This window comes from Leptodactylus fuscus, chromosome 4 (genome assembly GCF_031893055.1).
Source record: "Leptodactylus fuscus isolate aLepFus1 chromosome 4, aLepFus1.hap2, whole genome shotgun sequence".
Taxonomy (NCBI): domain Eukaryota; kingdom Metazoa; phylum Chordata; class Amphibia; order Anura; family Leptodactylidae; genus Leptodactylus; species Leptodactylus fuscus.
The window spans coordinates 70667317-70693949 of NC_134268.1; the positions used below are offsets into that span (position 1 = coordinate 70667317).

General features: G+C 37.4%; 1 protein-coding gene across 2 annotated transcripts; it reads right to left on the reverse strand.

Moving 5' to 3' along the window:
• Positions 1–15585: 15585 nt before the first annotated feature.
• Positions 15586–25122, reverse strand: ADCYAP1 (adenylate cyclase activating polypeptide 1). Of its 2 annotated transcripts, XM_075270629.1 has the most exons (5): positions 24424–25122; positions 24110–24214; positions 21733–21867; positions 21082–21177; positions 15586–18407 (listed from the first exon to the last, which is right to left on the reverse strand). In XM_075270629.1, exons 2-5 carry the CDS (start codon positions 24211–24213, stop codon positions 18221–18223), a joined length of 522 nt encoding a protein of 173 aa, XP_075126730.1. In that variant the 5' UTR covers position 24214; positions 24424–25122; the 3' UTR covers positions 15586–18220. The 2 variants fall into 2 exon arrangements, with proteins under 2 accessions (XP_075126730.1, XP_075126731.1); XM_075270630.1 differs by lacking the exon at positions 21082–21177.
• Positions 25123–26633: the final 1511 nt, after the last annotated feature.

The window sequence follows — 26633 nt, forward strand, 5'->3', positions numbered from 1 at the left end:
ATGAATACAGAATGAACATGGCAACATATACAAACTATCATAACATGTAAGGCACTTATATGGCCAAATAACCATTAGTAAGTCCTGTGAGGGGGTTACACACATCTATATATATATATATATATATATATATATATATATATATATATATATACACACACACACATATATATATATATATATATATAGTCATACTCGTAAGTGTTCAGGCACCCCTGAAATTTTATTTAGAAAATGAAATATTGAAAATTGTTGCATTACACAAGTTTTGCCCCATGCAATTGCAAATGTTTAATTGCTCTGTGTGTATTGAAACAACACAAAAAGTAAAAGATAAAAAAAAGCCAACATTTATGTAATTACACACAAAACTTCATAAATGGGCCGGACATAATTACTGACACCCACAACTTAACTGACTCATCTCAATTTGGTTGTTCACCTGTAAGACACTGACCTGGAGCTCCCAGAAATCCGTGGCCAAGGAGAGTCCCCGACGTCCCTGCAACCTCTGACCTAGATTGGTTACGGTTGGGTGCAAATCCAGGAACGTGGGCAGAAACAGATTGGAAACTTTCCTTAACAGGTTCTCTGACTGACACCCTTCACAGGAACCTAAAATAGATTCCCTATAGTTACCCTAACAGTGGGCTGAGATGTAAAAAAGAAACAAACTGAGTATTACTAATAGTGGCAGATAACAGAGAACAATAGCTGATAAGAGTAGACCAGTGGCTAGACCAGTGGCTAGACCAGTGGTGAATATAGGTAGGAATAGAATACAAAAATAAAGAAGGAAACTAAACAGGCAAGGAACAGGAAGGGTAAGTGAAAGCAAAGCTAAAGGGCTGGAGCAAGTGTAAAGATAAAGTTATAGAGAACCTGGAAGTTTGCAAACAAAAACTGATTGCTATAGCAGGCACATGAACATGGGGGGAGGGGACTTAAATAGGAACTGAGATACAACCCCACCCATCACAGATAGGAATGACTGGCCAGACAGCCTGCCAGTCAAACCAACATCAAGGAGATAACTTAACCCCTTAATGTACTAAATACATCCAGAGGTGTCTCTGACACGCCTCTGGGGCATGCGCTGCATAGCAGGAAGGCCGTGGCGTCCCCGAATCCTGACATCACCCTTTTGAAAAAAATTACTGAAATCAATTACTTCCTATAACTATCTACAAGCTTTTTACAGCTCTCAAGTGGAACTCTTCTTTTGCAAACTGCTCCAGATGTCGCTCTCTTCTCCCAACAGCAATGTTAAGATCTCTCCACAGGTGTTCAATGTGAATTTGATTCGGTCTCATTGCCAGCCACTTCAGAACTCTCCAGTGCTTTGTTTCCATCCATTTCTGGGGATATTTGGGGTCCTGCTGGAAGGCCTAGGACACAAACCCCGTTTTCTTACCATGGGCCCTACATTGTGACCCAAAATACTTTAGTAATCTTCAGATTTCATGATGCCTTGCATCCAGTGCCAGAGGCAGCAAAACAACTCCAGAACATCTTTGAACTGCCACCATATTTGCTGCTGCTACTGTGCTCTTTTCTATGTAGGCCTCATTCCATTTTCAGTAAACAGTAGAATGATGTGCTTTACCAAAAAGTTCTGTCTTGGTCTCATCTGTCCACAAAACGCTTTCCCAGAAGGATTTTGACTTACATACATTTTGGCAAACTGTAGTCTAGCTTTTTATGTCTCTGTGTCAGCAGTGAGGTCCTCCTTGGTCTTCTGCCATAGCATTTCATTTCATTCAAATGTTGACGGATAGTTCGTACTGACACTGATGCACCCTGAGCCTGCAGGATGGCTTGAATTTCTTTGGAAGTGGATTGGAGCTGCTTATCCACCATCCAGACTATCCTGCATGTCACCCTTTCATCATTTTTTTTTAACTTTTATCCACGTCCAGAGAGATTAGCTACAATAATTTTCTGGGAGAAATACTTTATTTTCTTGAAAAATTTCAGGGGTGCCAACACTTACGGACATGACTGTATGTATATATGTATATCTTGTGACAACCTGGAGTTATTCAGCTCACAGAATCGCAATCTCCAGCATAAGTTGGTTAGCACATCAAAGAGGTCCAAATCCTCACAGATAGTTCAGATTCAAAGATTACTAGTGATGAATGAACACTAAAATGTTCGGGGTTCGAAATCCGATTCGAACAGCTGCACACTGTTCGACTGTTCAAACGGGTTTCGAACCCCATTATAGTCTATGAGGGGAAATGCTCGTTTCATGGGTACACAACATTCGATCAAATTCTACTTACCAAGTCAATGAGTGAGGGTCGGGTTGGATTCTTCTCCCTGCGCAGCGTCCCCGTGTCCTCTTCCGGCCTTGAATTCACTCTGCTAGGCATCGGGCCTGTGCAGAGCCGACTGTGTATGCCCGCACTACAAGCGGACATGCGTAGTCGGCTCTGCCCAGACCCGATGCCTGGCAGAGTGAATTCAGAGCCGGAAGATGCCGCGGGAACGCTGCACAGGGAGAAGACTTCTAAAGGTAAGAGAAGAACCAGCATTGATTGGCAATGTATAGCATTCTGCCAATCAACGCTGGTTCTGCATCGAATCTTAACTTCGAACAGCTAGTACTACTCGCTCACCTCTGAAGATTACCTCCGCCAGCTGTATTTCTCCAACCACAGCGTACAGAGATACAACACAGATTTCACAAAAAAGTTCCAACAATAAAACAAATCCTGGATGTCTGACAACTAACTACACAGTGTCCCTTACTATCAGGCTGTAGGACTACCGCCTAGAACCTTAACACAAAACAATCTTCATACCAGAACTTTTGTGTGTGACTTCCCTGCTCTTGGCTGAGTCTGTCTTTCGTTTTCCTCGGAGTGAGGAAGTTTGGAAAAAAAATTGCAATTTTCAAAATGTAAAATGCTCTGCTTTTCAGGCAATAGTCATACCACCCACATACATTAATAAATATTATCTACCATATCTCTGCTTTATATTGGCATCATCTTTTAACTGTCCTTTAATTTATTTTGGATGTTAGAAGGCTTTGAAGTGTAACAGCAATTTTCCAGATTTACAAGAAAATTTCCCAAACTCATTTTTTAGGGACCACTTTAGTTCTAAAGAGGATTATAAAGGCCTATATATTTTAAAACTGCACTCCTCAAATAATTTAAAACAGCATTTGGGAAGTTTGTTAAGGTGAAATTTAGACATTTCACTTTTATACAATTATGCATTCATTTATCCCTAAAATTAACACATTCACAAACAGTTAAAAGAGAAAATGCATCTCACAGTTTGTTATGCAATTTCACCTGAGCACAGAAATACCCCACATGTGGTTGTAAAATGATCTTTGGCCAAACAGCAGCGCATGGAAGGGAAGGAGTGACACTGGGAGTTTGAAAAGCAGAATTTGCTGGAATAGTTTTCAGGCGCCATGTCTCATTTGCAGAGCCCCTAGAGTACCAAAACAATGGAAACCCCAAAAAGTGACCCAATTTTTGAAACTACCTCCCCTTTCAGAATTTATCAAGGGTTATGGTGAGTATTTTGACCCTACAGCCGTTTCACAGATTTTATTAACATTGGGATATGTAAGTAAAAAATTACTGAAATGTCATTTATCCCCAAAATTTTAATTTTCACAAGGGGTTAAAGGAGAAAAAGCACTGCACAGTTTGTTAACCAATTTCTCCTGAACACAGCAATCCCCCATATGTGGTCATAATCTGCTCTATGGGTACATGCTCAGGCTTAAAATGGAAAGAGTGCTATTTGGCTTTTGAAGGGCACATTTTGCTGGAATAGTCTTCAGGTGCCATGTCGTTTTAGTAGAGCCCCTAAAATACCAATACAGTGGAAATCCCCTAAATGTGACCCCTTTTTTGAAATGACACCCCCCACAGAACATATCAAGGGATATAATGAGCATTTTGACACAACTGTCTTTTCACAGATTTTATAACTCTAGGACATGAAAATGAAAAATTACTTCCTTTCTAAAAAACCGCCAATTTAGTCCCAAATTCATTTTCACAAGAAGATAAAGGAGAAAAAGTACCCAAAAGTTTGTTACACAATTTCTCCTGAATACACGAATACTCCCCATGTGGTTGTAAACTGTTGTATGGGTACATGGTGTGGCTCAGAATGGAAAGCGCACCATTTAGCTTTTGGAGGGTGGATTTTGCTGGAATATTTTTCAGGTGCCATGTCGCATTTGCAGAGCCCCTAGAGTACAAATACAATGGAAACCCCTCAAATGTGACCCCATTTTGGAAAAACCATCCCTCAAGGAATTGCTCAAGGGGTATGCTGAGCATTTTGACCCTACAGCTGTTTCACAGATTCTATTAGTATTGGGATGTAGGGATATCGTCACTCCATAGGGAGAGACCACCATTTAGGTGTGTGGAGTCTTATTAAGCCATGAGCGCTCCACTGTACAAAGGAACATGGGAAGAATATGCAAATATGACCTCCATGATGTAATTAAGAAGTCAGTGCCTCAGTCATGCACACCAATAGAGGGCACTCACTGAGGATATGCAAGTCTATCTTTCATGATGGAATTAGGAAGACAGAGCCTCCATCATGCAACCCAATAGAGGGCACAGTGGAGCGCTCATGGCTTAATAAAACTCCACACACCTACTTATTACTGTAGATTACGGATACTGGCACCCCCCAATCTTGCCGCGAGGAGTACCGGGGATGGGGGAAGCAACTTGGCGGAACCCCATGTTTGACTGCAGCATCCAAGGGGTTAAAACGTGCAGTTGGAGCTCAACTCTGATCGGACGTTATGGAGGTGGGTGTTAGCTGTTAGTAACAGCTAACACCCACTCCCGTTCCTCGTCAAGTGGTCTCTGAAGGGCCGGCCGTATTTTTATTATCAGCTGGTCCTCAGAGACCACAACCACCGGCCATAATTTTACGGCCGGCGGTTATCAACTGGTTAAGGAACACAAGCCCTGGACTGCCCTAATATATGGAGTGGAACCTGTTCTTTTCTTCCCACTAGCCAATTGGATAGCTGCACTGCCACAATATATAATTTGATTCAATGGCTGTAATTATTTTGTATAACGTACATCACAACATATATTTTACTATCCTAATTTTAGAGAGAGTATCTGACAAATCTCTATTCTTATTTTATTATATACTCATTACATAGCTTATATTTTCCGAGTACCATATACCAATTTTTTTCAGGAGCAGTCGTCCTGTCTAATGTACCTCAGAATCTAATTTGGGTGCCTGGGACACCAGGAGAAAATCTACTTGTCGAAGGTCATGAAGAGTTGAACTGAGGTTTGAACCATGAACTTTAGAACAGCAACTTCAGTTCTATTATAAGTGCACATTAATTCTATCCAACGGGATTATATTAGTCTTTATTTTTTTCCTTCTGCCTGCATGGAGTATATATATATATATATATATATATATATATATATATATATATATATACACACAATCTGGTCCGTCTTGTATGGATGGAAAATTTCCTTTTATTGGAAAAAGCAGTACACCACGTATCGGTCCATACTGGGACCTTTCTCAAGTGCACTAATGGCCAAAATTGTGGACACGGTACAATTTTTTCATTGAATTTTAGAAAAAATGGCTTAAAACACAATAAAATGTGATATAAATTTTTAAATAAAATGTTTTTTGAAAACATTTAGTAAAATTTAACAAAGAGAAACAATTCAAATCCAAATTTGATATTAAAAATTTAAAAATTTCATACTAAATATATATTTAAACAGTTTTGATGAGCACTGTACATTGAAGAAGATTTGGTTAGTAGCATGTTGGATAATCCTTGGTATTAATTATAGCTTTGCATCTTCTAGGCATTGATTCCACCAGATTTTCAAATTCTTCCTTACTTATAATGTGGAACCAAGAATTAATTATGGCCGCTATTAATTCCTGTTTGTTCTTGGCATGTTTTTTGGCCATGATCCACTTCAACCTCAACCACAGATTCTCGATGGGGTTAAGATCTGGGCTGTTTCCGGGCCAAGACAGCAGTTCTACTTTGTTTTCACCAAACCACTTCTTGCATAGTTTTGCAGTGTGGCATGGCGCTCCATCCTGCTGAAAAATATAACTGTTTCCTGAGCCAAATAAGTCTTGAGCCGATGGCAGCATTTTAGGCTTTAGGATATCTTGAATGTATCGTGCTCCATTAATTGTTCAATTGATGACCTGAATTCTGCCCACACCATTCCAAGACATGCATCCCCATACCATGACACTCAGAGGATGCTTCATTGTTGGAATTTAACACTCAGGATTGTAATCCTCCCCCTTTCGCCTTCATACATAATGCACACCATCACTACCAAATATTGAAATTTTTGTTTCGTCATTCCACAGAACTCTTTTCCAGTCCTCAATCGTCCAATTAAGGTGTTCCTTTGCCCATTCTAGCCTTTTCCTTCTTTGAGCCTCATTAAGTTGTGTTTTTTTCCGAGGAATTCTAGCCCTAAGGCCAGCATCCACAAGTCTCCAGCAAACTGTTCGATCGGACAAAGAAACACCTGCATTGGACAGAACATTGTTGATTTCGCTGGAGGTAGATTTTCTGTTCTGAAGAGCCAGTCGAATAATTCTTCTGTCTGTTGTTGCTGATGTTGGTTGGCTGAGTTGACCAATCAACTCTTTTCATGTTTAGCTAATTCCTAAACTAAAAATTGATACCAAATTCAGTGTCAAAACTCATAATTATTAAAAAATTGATTTTTATTAGGAAATTATTTAATCTATTATTTTTAAATATAATATAAAATAGATTGTCACCGGCTAAGCGTCAGGAACATGCTGAGGGCTCAGCTGTTGTAACAATTAATCAATATTGATATAAAACTTTATTTAAAACAGCATAACAAAGTAAAACGTTTAGCAATATCTAATCATTAATGTTTGGCTAAAATGAAGAACTTCACATACTTGTCCAAAAAGACACAAAACTCAACAAATTCTTCCGATATCTTCAAAATTTATAACCCTCCACACACAGTAAACATAACAATAAACAAGCATAGACTAAAAAACATTAAAGACATAGGAAAACCATCTGCAAGTAAGTTGAAACAAGGCCTCAATTCACAAACGTGTCCACAATTTTGGCCACTACTATATATATATATATATATATATATATATATATATATATATATATATATATATATATATATATGAATAGACAGCACTCCAATAGGTATCATGCAAAAAAAAAAAATGTCATTTCAAATGTTATTGTAAGGGCTAATTATTTGCATAGGTTTATCGTCTCCCCTCTTCTCAAGATTAAACAAGTTTATCTCCCTTAGTCTCTCCTCATAACTGAGGTCCTCTATGTCTCTCGTCATTTTGTGATTCCTTTTTTTCCCCTTTTCCAATTCTAGGACAACCTTTTTATAAACATGTGTCCAGAACTGTACAGTACCGCATATTCCAGATAGGGCCACACCAATGATTTATAACGTGAAGTTACAGTATTCTGTTTTTGCTTGACTGACAGCCATTCCATTTCTTTCTGTTGCTAATTGTGAACCCCCATATTCAATAAAATATAATTTATTTATTTATTTTTTAGCAAAGTGAAAACATTTTTTATGGAATCAAATTACTATATTATCAAAATTGAGCTAAACCTAATAAATTGTAAAAATAAAAAATACAGTAAAATTAAAACAGGTTTACAAGTACTTGGGAACACATGGGAATAGACGCTATCATACTATCATATATTGCTGGGTACTACAGATTATCTCTGGGTAACATATTTTGTGTGCCTTTGGGTAGTAGGAAAAGTGTAGTAATCAATAATAGGGTTGAGCGATTGGGATCGGGAAAGATCGGATCCCGATCGGCGATCCAGCAAATTTCATGATCAGGACTGGAAAATGAATGAAAATTGGATTTTAAAAACGATCCTGAAATCTCAAGATCGGCTCAAACCCGTTCATGCATATATCATTAATAAGGCTGAACGATCGGGATCGGGAAAGATCAGATCCCGATCGTCGATCGAGGAAATTTCACGATCGTGATCAGCTGGAAAATTATTGAAAATCGGATTTTAAAAACGATCCTGAAATCTCGAGATCAGCTCAACCCTAATCAACAAATGATTTGACTGCACTACTTTGGTCCCTGTATCTATATCCATCAGCACCAGGGGCGACCTGCAAATTTTTGATTTTCTGATAACATGGTATGAGGACGTCATAGGTTACTGATCTGGACAGCAGGATGCACAGCAGTGGATTAAAGACTGAGGTTTTATTTCAAACCTATAGCAACATCGTGCTTGTACCACACAATTTTAACAGGTGAGCAGATCAGCAGCTGTCTGTGCTTTTACATGATCCATACAGTTTACACTATGGAGCGCCTTGTTTTACTTTTCCCTACAGTGACTATCTGCTCTTGATGACTGAGTGGATGCCTTTACCATGATGTAACAGTATGCCATGATGCAGGAATTTACACTGATCCATGATGTACTATAACATCACAGTGTGGGAAGGGGTTCAAACAAACTGTTTTTGAGGGTCTATTTTCATTATAAGGCTTTTTTTTTTTTTTTGCAGTTTAGATGTCTACCATAAAAAGAAAGAACATTTAGTCTCAAACTAGACTTGGCCTCAGAAAGTTACTGTAACTATTACACCTGGATTTAGCTAATGAGGGATTAATTGAGCTAACGAGAGATTGAAGAGGCTGTGCTTTGGTGGAAAAGATATTTAAGGAGTTACACTATGTACTTTGTAATAAAGCAATGTTCTTGATATATTCTCTTGGTAGGTTTTCACATAGGACCGTGGTGTTTTTGACTTCAGAGCACACAATATAACCTTATAATATCACTGCACAATAGACTGAAAGACATTTGTAACAGTATAGTAAAAATAGAAGTCAGTGTGATGCTTTTCTATATTCTTTTCAAGTTCTAAAGCCTTCATTGTGGAAATAACGTCACTGGAGTTCATAGAGTTTTGGACTTGGATACCAAGTATTTTCTTTGTGTTATTTATTTTACTCCAAGGGAGACTATTACTGTACTACAGGAAGGTGTTGCAGTTCGGGACATACTGTAATAAAGAACTAGTAAATTGTACAGATAAACACTTCCAAAAGTACCAGATAGTTGCATCAAAATTCATAAATAAAAAATATGAAACTCAGTTTTTAAAATTAAATATTATTTTCATCTATTCTCAAAAAAAAATCTGAATAATTGTATTTTGTTCCACGGACTGTCATTAGACTTAAAATTTCTGCAAACACGCCACAAACAGAGTCGCCTGAGGCATGCAAAATCACATTTGGACAAGCCAGCTTCATTTTGGAAGAAGGTCCTGTGGACTGATGAAACAAAGATTGAGTTGTTTGGTCATACAAAAAGGCATTATGCATGCCGTCCAAAAAAAACAGCATTCCAAGAAAAACACTTGCTACCCACTGTAAAATTTGGTGGAGGTTCCATCATGCTTTGGGGCTGTGTGGCCAATGCCGGCACCGGGAATCCTGTTAAAGTTGAGGGTCGCATGGATTCCACACAGTATCAGCAGATTCTTGAGAATAATGTTCAAGAATCAGTGACGAAGTTGAAGTTACGCCAGGGATGGATATTTCAGCAAGACAATGATCCAAAACACTGCTCCAAATCGACTCAGGCATTCATGCAGAGGAACAATTACAATGTTCTGGATTGGCCATCCCAGTCCCCAGACCTGAATATCATTGAACATCTGTGGGATGATTTGAAGCGGGCTGTCCATGCTCGGCGACCATCAAACTTAACTGAACTTGAATTGTTTTGTAAAGAGGAATGGTCCAAAATACCTTCATCCAGGATCCAGGAACTGATTAAAAGCTACAGGAAGCGACTAGAGGCTGTTATCTTTGCATAAGGAGGATCTATAAGTATTAATATCACTTTTCTGTTGAGGTGCCCATACTTTTGCACTGGTCAAATTTTGGTTTAATGCATATTACACATTCTCTGTTAGTACAATAAACCTCATTTCAATCCTGAAATATTACTGTGTCCATCAGTTATTAGATATATCAAACTGAAATGGCTGTTGCAAACACCAAAATATTTAGAACTAAAAATGATTAAGATTAATAGGGGTGCCCAAACTTTTTCATAGGACTGTATAGTTAGGTAGGCTGAGCTCCGAGCTAATTCTCTATAGTGGTGTTGCATGAGCTCTCTACTCTTCAGTAGTTAGTGACAGAGTAGATAGGAGTCACTCCCCCTGTGGAGAGTCTGAGTGGTACAGTCCATCACACAGAAATCTCAGGTTCTCTCCCATAACTCCATGTACATTTTGTTTGGTAGAAGAAAAGAACTCAGAAAGAAAGTAATAACTGAAAAGAATTAAATTCTATATACTGGGGGACAATACATATTCCACACTGGTAGGGAATGTAGATTGTGAGCCCTATATGGGACTATGGGACAATGACTGACAATGTCTGTACAGCGCTGTTTAATATGATGGCGCTATATAAGTAATAATAAAGAAATATAAATAATCTTCTTTAAGTGTCATTATAGGTGGGACGAAGGGCAGTAACAAGGTTCTGACCACTACAGAGTAGTGCATATACACTGCCATCCTGTTCATTCCTATATACACTGAGCAGAGTACAGAAAGTGTGAAAATAACTTGTAAAGAATGGAATATACTGAGTAGAAACTTGAGATGGAATTATAGTTACCTGTCATGTTTTCTTCTAGACATATGTAAAATCTTGGAGATCTGAGCTCGTCTTGACCTTTGTTATATAGGGCACCATTTATAGACTCTAGTCAAACATTGATTATAACTGTTATTGGTCTTCTATTGGTGGCTGCATTATTGTTGTCCATAATGTTATTAGCTTAGACATTTTTAATCTTCATGCTCTTCTCTTGTATGTAATACTAATGCTTTATATGAAGAGTCATTGCCTTAGACAAGGCTTACCTAATTTAGTAATTTTTCACATGGTCCCATAATAATGACCTGATGTTGTAGAGATCTTTGACCATGCCTGTGCAGGTTGAATGGTGGTTAACATTGCTTTCAATACCACACTGACTTCATGGGGTGCAGGCCCACTTAGTGAACAATGTCTTATGACCATAGTTTACTGTTCCAAGCCCTGGTATTTGACAGTGTATGAGCTGCTTTTTGGTTTGAGTGTATCATGGACTGAAATGGCAAAATATTCCCAATATCCTTAGCTTTGTCACTGTCCTGTATTGAAGATACTTATTGTATACACCTAATCAATTGTGAGTGCTCATATTGATATTAAATATTGTATTGTTTTTATATGCATGTTATACACAATTTGTGGATATGATAAATTAATATAGAGTATTTTCTATATATTATGGCTATATATACACTCACACACACACACACACACACACACCGTTTGATATAGGTCTTATAGAGATGTTGCTTGTTGCTTCTTTTCAATATTACACAGAGCAGAGTAACAATACACTACAGGTTTAGTTAGAAATTATTGTATTTATTTTATTGCCTAATATATAATGGTTCCTGGAAAAGCACTGACATTCCCATAACCAGTAAGTGTAAGCCCCACAAACAAGAACGTGAAAAATTGTTTGTAACAGACATTTTCTTAATGTCATATTTTTAAAAGCAGTGGGCGTCAATGGGGAAACACACTTGTCCATATTTTACGGATATATGGACTAATACAAGTGATTGGGTCAATTTTTGACATCTGTCAAAACAGATTAGCATTATTTTGGTGGCTATTAAAAATAGATGAGTAGGTTGGGTCAAAAATAGACCAGTGAAGAGCATCCTTTTTTTTTTCATCATCAGTTAAAAAACAGATGACAAATTGACGCAAATCAAACATTAAAAATGGCCAGACGGCCAGAAAACTGATTAAAAAAAAAAAAAAATTCTACACCGATGGAAAATTAAAAACTGATGGCTTCTTTTATTTTTAATGTCTGCTTTTATCATGTGCATGTAGACTAAACCGAGAAGCTTAAAAGCTTAAAAATATGGGAGATATGGGAGAAATGGTCAAAACTTGCATAAAGATATTCATCTATGTTGTACATTCATATAACGCATATGACATAGGATATAGGACATAGGACATCCCTTTAAGCAAATTCAAGTTAGGTCTGTAATCCTTCATGGCCTGTGATTTTGGAAGTTAGTGGACATTCATTATCCTTTCCGGAAGGTTAGAAAAAAGCAGTAAATAAGAAAGTAAAAAGACGTAACATCCATGTGGTAGCGCCTTTGTTATTAAAAGAAAAAGTAAGGATGAAGTCTACTAAATGAAGAGTAAAGGAAAGATCAACCTAATATTCTGCAGCTCCCAGGATATAAATGTGATGTCACATAACCTGATTTTTTAACTTTTTTTTTTTTCTACATGCCAAAACACATAAATACTTGGGCCATATGATGTTGATACAAAAGAGAAAGTCCAATCTATAATTTATTTTGTAGATTAGCCATGCTGCACCAACTGCTTCTTTTTCTAACTGAGAAACTGTATAATGTCTACGTGCATGAAAGAATGTACAGTATTTATTAGGTACAAATATATAAAACGCAAGTTTGTACACATAATCCTTTATGAAAGAAATAGATCTGTGTTATAAATTGGTATGAAAATAGTGAGCCAGCAGCTTCTAAATGTGTCTCTAGAATGCTAAACTCCCATAATTCCCATATGAAATAAATCCTATAATGATACATATAAATAAAGGACAAATCTCCTATAGTACAGTACTAATATATGCACATTAACCTTTAGCATGCAGCAATTAGTCACATCAGTGTGATATGAAGCCACCTAACATATGGCTAGAGAACCACACACTGTCCCACTTACAGCACTAAGTGTCCCTGATACATTCTGAACACCTGTTGCTCTATTGGGGGCTCCAAATGTCGTATTTGTGAGTAGGAGTTTAACAAATAAAATGTCAATGTTGTATGAATAAATTTCTGTCTACTTAATATCTCTCACATATTGCGAATAGCAGCGCAGCAGCCACAGTTATATCGCTTCTAAAGGAGTCATGCTCGAAAATGGAATATCTGTTGTGAGGATATTGATGTGGGCAGAAATGTTACTAAGTATACAAAGTAGCTTCTGTATAATTTACACTGAGTATCCTGGACCAGCACAAGTTCAAGTCATATCACTTTATTTCATTTTATGTGTATAAATGAGACCTAAACTTTCTAATATTTTCACGATTATGATAATATACTCAGCCAATCCATTAGTATTTTTTTTTATGTAGATTGTGAGAATGGGAGAATATCCACACAAACACGGGGAGAACATATAAACCCCTTGCAGGTGTTGTTCCGGGCTGGATTCAAACCCAGGACTACAGCACTGCAAGGCTGCAATGCTAACCACTGAGCCACCGTGTTGCCCCCCCCCCCCCCCTCCAGTCCATTAGTATTTTTGGTACTACCTAGGAACAAATTATACTGACCGCTGTACATGGTTTTTTTTTGTCCTATTACAGTGAAAGTTATTGATTTGTAGGGTATTAAGAAGGTTTGATACTCAACTACTCTCAACTATACACAATGCTGTAAAAGACAGTACGTTGTAATCCATCCTTATCTTTTAAAATACAGAATGTCTATGAAATATCTAATATATATATATATATATATATATATATATATATATAGTGTGTGTGTGTGTGTGTGTGTGCAGGTAAGACAGATATAATAGTAAACAATGACTGTTAGGTTTATGGGGAACTGTTATTCCTTACAGGGTCCTCCAAATTGGTCTTAGGAGTCTTATTTGCCAGGCAATGCACCCTGGGATAAAGGTCACAAATTGGCTCTTTAGCGCCACCTAATGGATAACTGCCCTATAAGTTCCAAAATGGTCTTGCAACAAGACTTAGGATACAAACCAAACTGATAAGTAAAACACAGCTATCTGCACACAGCTACAACAAGATTCTTGCTCCTTATTATTGCAATGCAGAACACTGGTTGGCTGGGTAGTGTGTTTGTGTTAGGGGGGGGGGGGGAGGTTGTGTTCTTCCTTCTGAGACTGCCAAGCTAGCATGGAGAGTCTTATACATAACTCCAAAACATAAACCAATCTTTGCTTTACTACAGCGTATGTGTTGTAAATAGATATGTTTACAGTATATGCTGAACAAAAAGTTTTGCAAAAGTTTTGCAGCTTTCTAAATTTCATTTAAAGAGCTAGTATCATTACTAATTCATGTATTTGTGTTAAGGATTTCCTTGTCGTGCTAAATAATATAATATGCAATAAGACATATTGTTTACTTACCAAGCAATTCCATTTTATAGCCTGTGCTTATTGTGCCTTTTCTCACAATATAGGGTAAAACTGTCACAAAGTTAGAATATGACCAAAGGATTTTCTATCTTGATAAACCTAATACTTTATCATTTCAAGGATTTTCTATCTTGATAAACCTAATACTTTATCATTTCATGGTAAATGGAACATGTTTGGTCAGAAAGTGGGTGATATATAGCAGTCAGTGACATCAGTCAGATTATATTCATGGTCCAAGAGAACCTGTATGCTAACTCAGAGGCATAGGCTTGTACAACAGCGAAATCTCTCTGTATGCTCCAAATGTAGTAAAGATATCATAGCTGGATCATTCCTTGGTTAGTGTCCTGATTGAGATCATTTGTCTTGTCCTCCATAGGTACTTAGCGTATGCTTTAATGGTAAGAAATATTTAGCTCTTGCGGTACAAATAATGTAGCTTTTACAAACACATTTTGACATGAGGACCCTTTAATTATCTAGAAAGTTCATTTAATACCTATTCATATGATGTACAATACTTTCTATTTTGTAAAAAATGTATAAATCTAACTGCAAATTGGTTTAATGGTGTGATCAAAAATGCTTAAAATAGGTTGGGGAATAAAATACTTTGACCTAGTAGTAAATTCCCTTGTATTGCCTCATAAACAAGCTCATTTACTTTTACAAGATCTATTTCGGCTTTAATTGCGTATTGTTGCATATAAATTAAGTCTTTCTAACTTTGTGTCCTGGTGTTTGATGTATTTATAGATTGTTGGTGTGATCAGTGTAGTCTTGCTTTAGTAAAGTATGCAAATATGTAGATCACCCAATATATCTGCTAAAGAAGCATTACCGGCTAGAAGATGGGGTAAGAAAATATTACTGACGGTATTCTTCTATCCATTAAACCCACAAGGATTACTCATACAAAGCCGTTTGTTTTTTCCCAAGAGACCTTTAGGTCTAAAAATGGAATCTAATATTTCCACCATCACTCTACTATAATATGCGCTTCCATGAGTCTTCATTGTCTACGTCATTATACTTCCATCATCAGATACTTGACTGCCGGTACTCGAAATAGTCTTGCTGTTCACTTAAGATGGAACTTATAGAGTCTTTGGGAATCTATTTTCCATTGAATATGTTTGCATTTGGAAACAACATATTCCAGTGCAATACTGAAACCGATCTTTTAAAAAAAGGATGATGTACAACCCATATGAAATCCAGCTTTACTTATTCCAAAAAGATCTTTACACCACACTCCTTTATAGCAAGGATCTCATCTTACAACATCTATGTGGAACCAGGGGACCTCAATAAATAAGCATCGGCATATTCAAGGATTGCTTTGGCATAATGTATTTAAACAGAGCTAGTTTGTATTCAGTACTAATAGTTACAGAAAATTATCCAAAAACATTTTAGCTTTGACAAATACAAAAACTACCAGCGGTTTTGTGCACCAGTACACACGTCTCTCATGGTTCCATTTTAAAAAATGAAAATAAATTAAGTTGCACAAAAATGAAGCGATCTAAAAGCTTTACGGTTATGCACAAATGCCATTTCATAGATCTTAGTTTCCAAACATTAGACAAAATTGCATTGGTTACAAAAATTTATTAACACAAGCTTTGCACACTTTATATAACATTAATCAATTGTTTAGTTCTAGATAGTTGTGTAATAATATTCACTTTTATATTAATAATAATCTGTTGCACACAAAATATAGACTTACATCTACGTAGATCGTTGTAGAACAGATCCACTGAATTTAGTAAGGCTGTTGGCTTCGCTGTAAATCGTACAAAGGATTGGATGCTAAATAGATGACGCAATAACTACTACACTCAACTGGAAAAGCAACTGAAACCCTACATCATCTGTACAGCTAACACACATTATAATCCTATCCACTACAAACAAACACAGAGATGAGACTAAAATACAAGCCGATGTGTTGCAGCATTGTAGGGCCACTAAAAAGCCATCTGTGATTCGTGGCGATTTAAAAGGCGAGGGAAGGCACAAAAGCTGCAAACTGCATCCTGTGTCACATTGCCTGAGGAAAACGCAAAATGAAGGTAAGATTGATGTCATGCAGACCAAACTCCTATGTGCAGCTATTGCTTGCAATAGGATCAGCTGGCAAGGGGTGGCCAAAGGAAGGAACTCTAGTCAAGCTCCTTTCACCCATCACCTCTTTCTGATCAGACTGGAAGGAAGAAAAAGCTGAAAGGTTTGGTACACTTTCTCTAGCAGCATTCTTGCTCTTGACTTAGACATTGGTGACTCAGATGAAGTTTTCTCTTTAGATAAATTTAGGTGAAAAGGAAAATAAAAATAAGTATTTACATTCTCTAGACATCTCTTCAGATATAGGCAAGGTAATGAGACTGACATACAGCAAGAGAGACCTCAGTTTCCTTGCGGTTCTTTTTTTTTTTTTTTTCTTTTTTCTTTTTTTCTTTTTTTTTACATTTGATCGTAAATACTTTTTGAATGCTACACATTATATTATGACAAAACGTTGTTTTATGAAAGTACTTTTACTAAGCAATAAGCCATAATGTAGAAAAATACATTTTACCTTTTAAAGACTCAAAAAACAAAGAACAAAACTTTCGTAGTAGTGCATAATTATTTAGTAGTAGCTACAACAGGGGTTCCTAACTTTACAATAAGAGCTTGCATAAACAGAACATGAGGTGTATACAATCAGGAGAATAAATGACTTGTGGAATGACAGTACTGAAATGGTGAAGGGCAAGAAAGAAGGTAGAATAATATCCTACAAGAAACAGCAAAAGAAATACCTAAACTTAGAACTGAAGAAAATATTTTTGGTAGATTCACATGAAGAGAAGCATGGACAGCACTGGAGAGAAACACAATGTACTTTGTATCACGTTCCAATACCAAGCTGCCCATTGTCAGTTGGGTAATGGACCTAAAGAAGAACTAGGATTACTTTTTAGTGGACAGGTCCATGACCATGAACTTCATTTTGGGCAGTTCTGTATGCTATGTGCTGTACCTATTCCCAGCTTTCATATTGTCACTTGACTAGCAGATACTGCTAGGACAATGTTTCTATGTGCTTGGCCCAATTACAAAGTTTAATAGGTGACTCTGAACTTCACCCAAAGTGGGGTGCATTAAATAGTGCATTAATTTAATAGAGCTGTTGGGTCAAAATTATTTCGAGTAAACAGAAATACATAGAAAAGTGGAATTAAAGACAGCACGACATTTGGGAAATCTAACAAGAGGGACAGTGGTCCTAAAAAGACTAAAGGAGTCGGTGCTGACACTCACCGAGGGCAGAATAATCTGGAGAGATTCTCCAAAATTTTTAGCAACATAATCCCTTACACTAGGTCATCAATGTCTATGTCCATCAGCAAAAGGTTAAAATTAAGGTCTTCAACCCTGTCGCGGATAAAAATACTATCCATTTAATTTCAAGGTACAAAAATAAGAGCAAAATATTTCAAACAATGATTGTCTTTTTTCTATTTCTTTTTATATAAAAACATAAACAGCTCGTGCGAATTCTAAGATTTGTGCACACATTGTACTTGTTCTTTGTCACTTATATATATATTTATATATAACATATATAACTTATTAATTGGTCCACAAAGTAGATCTGTGCGTTCTCTAGTGCTTTGTACAAAAGAAAAACAATATTATTATCAAAATATTCATTTAATGGCTTTACTTAATACATAAATACATGTTTGTAGATAACACAGGAGCGATGATTGTTCAGTCAGTTTGGTGATGATTTTTTTTTTTCGTTTTGTTGGGCTGTATACACAGGTTGGCTGGTTGCTCATCGCTACAAGTATGCTACTCGTCGTCCTTTATTTTTAATTCTTTGTTTATACCTTTTCCCCAGGACTGCTGCCAAGTATTTCTTGACAGCCATTTGTTTTCTGTAGCGGCTGTAGCTGTCAGTGAAGATGCCATCTGAGTGCCGTTTTGATAGAGGTTCCGAGTCGTCTTCCAGGCTGCTACTCAATGCGCTGCAATGGCAAAAAGCAAGAGTTGCAGTCTACGGTAGCATCTCTCTACATGCACTGAGCTCTACAAGGGTCTATGTCAAAAATACTTGACTCAAGATGCATGCTGCACCATACAATAGAGCTTACTGGGCTTATTCACAAGATACAACTAGAAATAGGAAAGGCCCATTGAAGGGATATTGAGTAAGTTACAGATTCAGGCACAATATTGAACATATATGTCATTAATGATCTATGCTCCATTGATCTATGCCCCCGTTTTCCCTGCAACAGTCTTTACTGTGGGCACCCTTTATGACAGCCATCCTGTTAAAGTCATCAGGTGCATCAATGAATGAGCACATGTTCTGAATGTACTGAATCATTGGAGAAGATGTACATAGCATGCAGCAGGGAACCAGGAAGACTTTTCTGCAATGAAATGCAATAGGATACAAAACTTTATTATTGCCCATGGCAGATATTCGTTTCAAGATCATTTCTTTCAAGATCTTTCTTTTATGCCTTTCCTGAACTTTCCCCTTGGCTAGAGTTCTCCCAAGACTTGTGGAACAAAAAGCCAACCAAAGACTGGTTGGCTTTTTTTGCTATGCAATATGTCCTTCACAAAATTTGTGAAAAGGTAAGGATGGACACAGAGCTTTAGATGGAGTGGGATACTTTCATTGGCAGGATGTGAACAATAGAGTCAGTAAGAGCTGTTCATTGACCCCCTCCTAATAATTAGCATGCAGCCCCTCTTTCCCTTCCATTCTCAGGGCTTTCTTAAATTACAGGCTTACATAAGTCATAGATGTTATTGATCATTTAACAGTCATATCCAGTATATGAGAGAACATCTTATTATGTATGTTTTGGATTCACACCCTGCAATTCTAAGTTTCTACATATCGTGTAATTGTATCATTACAATAAGGTGCAGCATACTTCTTCCTAAGTCATCTACACTATATAATAATTCTGCTACCTTTCCAACCCCCTATAACAACAATGGCATCAACAGAGACAGTAACAGCAATGCTCTTCTCCCAAAACAAGGCAGATTACACCTATCCCTGAAAATGAATTGCATATGGTAGCTACAAAGTCTCATGGGAGATACGACAAATGGATTTCTTATTCCTCTTTGTGTCAAACGCTTTGAGCTATCAGCTGCTATCTTGCAGTTATACCATTCATTACTGTAAAGTGAGGAGTGGTCCATCTTGTAATTAGCTCCATACACTATATCATGGTTTTACCCGGATTTATGTTGGCCTCCAGATGATGCGTTTGTCAAAGAAAATGTCTCACCTTGGAGCTAAAGGGCCATAAATTCTAATAAGGAGATTCTATATTATCACCTCTAACTTGTGATTTCTGACAGATGGATGACGTGTGCATCAATATAGCAAACGGTGCAGTGACTATATGTGTGTACGTATATCTGCGTGTGAGCAGGAGATGTGTTTTAATAATCAGCTCTTATTGCTTGTAAAAAAAAAAAAAATCAAGAAATAAATATCTAAATGTCAAACCCAATTATAGCTGAATAAATCCTGAACAAAGGGTACAAACATCTGCCACACTCTCTACCCAAGCTCCATTAGGCAACCCTATGCCTTGATCCTCATGTTGGACAACTCCCAAAGGCCTCTGTCTCATTACCAATCACTACAGGTCTGCCCTGCCTTTTGCTACCATAATTGCCCCTAGGGGCTTCCTGTCAACAACATGAAAAGAGCTGTGTTCTTCTTGTGAAATATGTGGCAGGATATCAATGTACTGATTGGGAAAAGATCAGCAGTGGTTTCCTAATGTCCCCTAAATTGCAGACAATGTCTTTTGTCTACACTGCCTTGCTCACAGTCATCTAGATGGTAAAATTCAAGTCTAGATCCTGGTGACATTTACCAGCCTTATGCATGTTATAAGATGAATGGATAAATGGTAATACTTACTATGTGCCACGCAGTCAAATGTAAGCGACGCTCTGATACGAGCACCATCTGCGCATGCCTCATAGTAAATAGCTATCAATATTAATTCCAGCATACATTATCATGTTCTATCTTGTTTTTGTGGGTTCTTAGCCCCCGCTCGGGTCTCTAAACTGCTTTCCCAGCTAAATATTCATCCACCGGTAATTTTAAAGGAGAATTTAACAAAATCAACAACTATAACAGCTCTGACACAGGAAGTCACAGGTTTTACTAACTAAAAGGAATTCACGTACTGTGACATTAAAGTCAGATAATTTAAGATGACAATTTGGAGACAATATATTCATCACATGAATTATTCATTATGAAGATGCGATGAGTTCCCTAGAGCGTTATTAAAATGTTACCCAACCCAGAAATCTATATTGTGTGAGTGCACACAACTGCTACATTTTGCAATAGAAAATCAATGACATATGGGACAATAAAAGAGGAGACCAAACCACAAAAATGTAAATGCGTTATCCAGGTGAAATAAACAACGCAGCTTATTATAGCGCCATGGCTATGGTGAAGCTGCGTGGTCCTAAATCCATAAACTAGACGTGTCTACTGTCTGATATTTGGTGCTTCAGTACATAAGGCGGAGCTATTCTTCATAAATAGCCATCACAGCCCCAACTTGGACTGATTTTTTTTGTATTACTTTTTTGGATGTGTACAAATACTACGTTTTAAGAGCACAACCTTACCCTAAGCGATTGGCCATCAGAGTATGCAGGTATTTCCTCGCAGACAACTGCCCCAGTAAATTCCTATAGGCTTTGTTTAATAGATCATCAGCATGTCTGACAACAGCAAAGAAAAAAAATAAAAAAGGAAAGATGATTCCTGGAAATCTGACATCAACATGTGTTGTTTTCAAGCAAGAAGCATTTCTCAATGGAATGTGTGTATGTGTGCGGGGAGGGGGGAGGGGGGGCAGCTGACCCATTAGAGCTTCCTGATTATTCCTAGACTGATTTGTCACAGGGTCATGTTTTACTCTAGTCCACATGTTATGCCTGATATATCCTTTCCTCCCACATCCACACTATATATACATACTGTAAACGAGGGGATTTTTTTTGTTGTTGTCGTTAATTTCCCAGGATGCTGCTTAATTGCAAGATGCCACCTGATTAGCACTGAATGTTATTAATTTCCATAAATTTCCATTTTCCCTTTAAATGTGCACCTCCTGTTAAATAATTTAGATGCATTGCAGAAGTCGCAATATGGTCTGACATGAAACAGAAGCAGGGTTATTGTGTTTGCAGATTTTATTTCGTTATTTGTGACTATGCAACACATCATTTTAACTAGATTTTAGCTCATTTAGGGAAAAAAAAGTCTGAATTCACCTCTTTTCCGGCGGGTAATAAAAGGAGTACATATCATCTAAGACCGAGGCAGGATTTCCAATACCAATCGGATCGTTATCAAAAGCAAAGTCTGGAAGAGTGTTACCATCCTCATCATACACTTCATCTTCAAGCCTAATGAGCAGAGAGAAAGAAAGGAGAATGAATTGTAAGCCTCTTAATTAATCAAAAATGCATAATGACTTGATCAGTGCCTTTCGGAGCAATGTAATCCCTGGCAAAGGTTCATTTCTAGTGTCTACATTACTGGTCTTTTTTCTCTGAATATTGTTCGGTGATGAGATGCCAGACGCTGATGGAAAAAGACCCCCTGAGACCCTATCAATCTGTAGGTGGGCGTGAGAGAAATAACAAGAGCAGCCCATCTGTGAGCTGACCTGAGGTTGGGGCTGGGCCAGAGCTAGCTGCCAAATCCTACAATCATTAGTACAGGGAACTGAGAGAGGAGGTGGAAGGGAGGAAGGGAAAGATTAGAAAAGGTTGGGGGGGGGGGGGCGAGGGAAACAACTTTCCTTTATTGGCAGAACGGCATGATCAAACACACTATCAGCTTCCAAACATTAAATCAGAGCACTAAGCATTGGCCACAAAGCATTGAAAATACTTAGCAGTAGCATTATCCAGATCCCCTCTACAGAAGGAGGAGTATGTTTTGGAAAGACTGGGTCCTGACTTTGTCGGGTTTTGTTTCTTTTCATGCCAAGTTCCTCCTTAAGATTTTTTTTATACTTTGTATCTGCTGGGATGTAGGTCACCGTAAGCTATTTTTGTCAGTTTGCTCTGCCAGCATTATTAATAATAGATGTTTCCAAAGTGTTTTACTCTTGCTAAATCTGGATCACAGTTTAGCTGTGTCAGATTCTCTGTACCACAGGCAAATGATCCTGGGTATTATATAGATTAACATAGCCAAGTAGATAGCACACCCAAACAGTTTACGCTGACCACTGTCACTGAACACACAACAAGCATAAACAGCTTCTGCCATTACATCTGTTCCTGGATTCTAACTCCCATTGTGATATACTTTACATGATGGGAGTTACATCTCAGCAACAGCTGTCATGAGAAAGACAATGAATATCTAATAATAAAAATTGATGAATCGACTACGTAAAGGCAGGCAAGCAAATAAATCAGATTAACTAAAGAATAGCTAAACGTGACCATATTATTTATTACTATGGCATACTTATTAGTTGGTGACCCATTTTCCCAAAAACCTTTGTTTGTACTTCCAAGCGTTTGTTTTTCATTTCGGGAAACAGTGATTCTACTGAGAGGGGTAAGCAATCTTCAGAGTAAACAATGAATTATTTATAAATCTAATAAGTGAATTGTGGAAGGAATTTTAGAAGAGAAATAATACCGAGCCTGATAAAAACAATAAAAATATTGATTATTTGGACAATAGCAGAAATGACGTTATGCTGTTCATCATTATAAATCCAGGGGTGAGAAACAATGTAACAACTTAATTGGCGTCATTTCTATCAATGACTGGTCATGGCAAGGTATTAGTTATATTCTTCATTATTCATTGTCGATATTGTATCTGTATAAGGCACAGGAGATCAAATTCCTAAAAAGCTAGTCATTACGATATATATTCTAACTTACGTATTTTAAGGTGAAATCCTACGCTGAAGCGGCACATGAACTATGTATGAAACAAATTTAAGCACTTAGTGCATAAATATAGTCGATATTCTTTCGCATTACCTGTGACCACAGTCAGTTCTTCACAGATAATAAATAGTTTTTAATGAAGTACCGACCTTTCCATAAAGATCTTGTAATGTGATGAATTTGCTTGTATAATAGAAGCCATACACCTGTTCCATTGTATGAAGGGTGACTCTCAGGCAGCAGTCACAGGCATGAACCACTGAGGGCTTCCCTGGATGTCAGATTTTGTCACTTAAAGATGTACTATCACTGAACCTAAAGCTGGTTCTACTACACAATCTGAAGCAAAGCCAAGCTCTGGGAATCTAAACGTTTTCACTATATAAAATGCTTTTTGTAAAGGCGGAATTGAAAGGATATGAGCCAGGTAGAAATGTGTTAAAGATGTAGAGCGTTTTTGCCATGAAATATTGACTTGGAGTCCCTTTGATAAGACAGAGTCTTTGTCTAGCTCACTACTGATACTCTAGCTCACTGCTTATGGGCACATGCAGTTTTTTTGTAGTAAATCTAGAGAAGCTGCACATGGGGTATATGAGATGCTTCACTGATACAGACCCTGTATAAGATACAGAAATGCATTATGATTTTAGGTTCTAATAAATCTGATTATCAGATTGACATAACAACAGGTTTTGAGGATAATAATATTTATTCCGATACTTACCTAAGTGCCGGGTACTTGAGCGCAGTAGGTGAGGAGTGGACAGTGCAGCGCATTACTCCATACACCAACAGCCAGGCGAGCATTGCTTTCCTGTACATTGTCATTCTGCGGACGAGAGAAGTGAAGGAAACACTTTCAACAAGCACTTCTCATTAGCTCAGATCGATGTGCAATTTGACCTCAATTAGATCAATGCATATTCAAGTGGGGCAGGCATAATATTTACCAACATACAATACATTCAATCCAAAAAGTCGACACCACTGCAAAGTCTATCATAACAATTTATACACTGAAGCATGCAAGGTTCTTACCATATAAAAAAAAAATTCCACTGTGTCACAGAAACAGAGATGTCAGGTCCCAAGTTAAAACCAAGTGTCTTGCAAGTTTCCGCTCTCTCTTAGAATGTGGACTGCATTGCCTTGTCTGACAGGTTGAGATTACACAGTAACTGGCTGGTTGCTGCTATTTTGCCTAAAAGTTTGATGCAAGCCACAATTCCAGGTGAAAAATAAAGGTGGATTCCAACTGAGATGAGAAAAAGAGCAGGGGAATAACAAAATAAAGAATAAAATATAACCTCCCTAGCTGAAAAAGTAAGAGAAAGAAAAAAAAATAAAAACAAGTTGTAGCTGCTGGGAAGTAAATACGAATGAGATATAAAAAAGCAGTGAGCCAGGGAGGCAGGGAGAGCCTGGTGCAGCCTGTTATGAGTCTTGGGCTGAGATGCTGACAATGAGATCAGATCTTCTCTAAGATACTTCTCCTGAGGCGTTTCTCTAGCTGCTTTCTTCTCCTTCTTGTGCTGCAATTCAAGTTGACCAGCCCTCCGTTCTTGTATGTATATACATATATTTATATATATACACACACATGCAGGATAGTCACTGCAAACGCCACTTTAGGAAGAGGTTGCTTTGTAAATGTTTGTCTGCATATTACCTTTAAATACCAGCTATTGTTTGTGATTCGGTGGCGCTCGGAGTTTTATCCATGGATCAAACAGCTTCCCTTTTTTTCAGAGTGTAAGTCACGTAATGATCCAGTATCAGAAAAGACGTCATCAGGCCAATTCCTCCAGGAACATGATAACAATTCTCATCTTTCCTCACAGATGATCCGAACACAGTCATAAGTTTTCTTATAAATATTCTGACATACACATTCCCTTCAGTTTAACTGCACATCAATATTTTTTTTTCTTCTTTGGCAAAATGTTTCCATTAATTATATGCGACAGCTCAGGTGATGGGCAGACCTAGCCGGGGCTCATCCTAAATTACGAAAAAAAGGAAAAAAAAGTTAATTCCAGGAAAACCTCAGATGATTATTTAACGAACATATATCAGATCTATATCATTTATTAATGAAGCCTAGGCATAGACTGTAGGCATGTGCTATAGACACGTAGAAACCCTCACCACAAAGAGTTAAGTGAGAATCACAGATCCGCCAATGCATTATTAAGATCTTCAGAGTTTCCCTAAATGCTGGCTTTTTAATAAGATAATAATTGACAAATTTCACTTATGGCGTAAATGAAAGGAGCTGTTCATTTGCTGGTGCTGAAACTGGAGCCTGTGCACAAGAGATATATAGAGGTCTATATTATATCAGTAGAATGACCCCAAATAATCAATTCCTATACACAGGTTTAGTATTATCCCCTAGGAACGAGACCTTTATACATGTCATTCACATACTTATATGTTTAATACGTGCGCTATATAGCATCGTGCTCTTCAATACTATGGATTTTCCACCTAGTCTATTTTCTACATCATTAAACTATTAGTTAAATATCTGGTAATTGAGGTGCCCGGAGAAGGTACATTATAGATTTTACATAGGCTCTTTGGGGAATCCCCTGTTAGGCAGTCTAAAGATTAAATATTGCTATTTCCTTTCTTTCCTTTTTTTCCTTTTTCATTTACAGAAAATGACGTGAGATCACCACAATTACGTGGGTAGCCCACCAAGATCCTCCCTAGACAATATGCTTAGCACAGGCTGTTCCGGAGTAAATAATACTGTATTACACAGACATTTACAAGAATGTGGGATGTCATCATCCATTTAAAAAGCAGTTTTTTCTCTTTTTTTTTTTTTCAATATGCAGGATCTTACTCATAGACCACTAAGGAATATCCGCTTGGACTTCATCTGCATTACAATACGATATATAGATTATTTTTCCTTAGGATATAAAATAATGAAGTCGCTCTATTGTGATAAATAACACTATTTCCTTAGAAAAACCATAAAAATAATAAGTCATGCAAATCTGTGAACTAATCAGATAACCCTATTAAAGCTATAAAGGAATACTTATATTGCAATATCTGTTAATGTTACATAAGAATTCTAAATGAAGTTTAAATACAAGGCTCAACTTTCTAGATTACTGCTGAAATGTCTGCATTGCTTATGTCCAAAGAGAACTGATTAAAGAGCGCCACCTTGTGGATTGTTTTTAGCTAAACACCGTAGAGTGTACAAGGAAAACCCAAGGACCTATTGT

Bases quoted from the DNA above. Each gene is read 5' to 3' on its own strand.
- ADCYAP1 (XM_075270629.1), bottom strand. From the start codon at position 24,213: ATGACAATGTACAGGAAAGCAATGCTCGCCTGGCTGTTGGTGTATGGA. The intron at 21,178-21,732 runs GTGAATTCAGAC...TGCTGTTGTCAG, and splicing joins TATTACCCGCCGGAAAAGAG to ACATGCTGATGATCTATTAA. The intron at 18,408-21,081 runs GTAAGGTTGTGC...TTGCCATTGCAG, and splicing joins CTGATGGCCAATCGCTTAGG to CGCATTGAGTAGCAGCCTGG.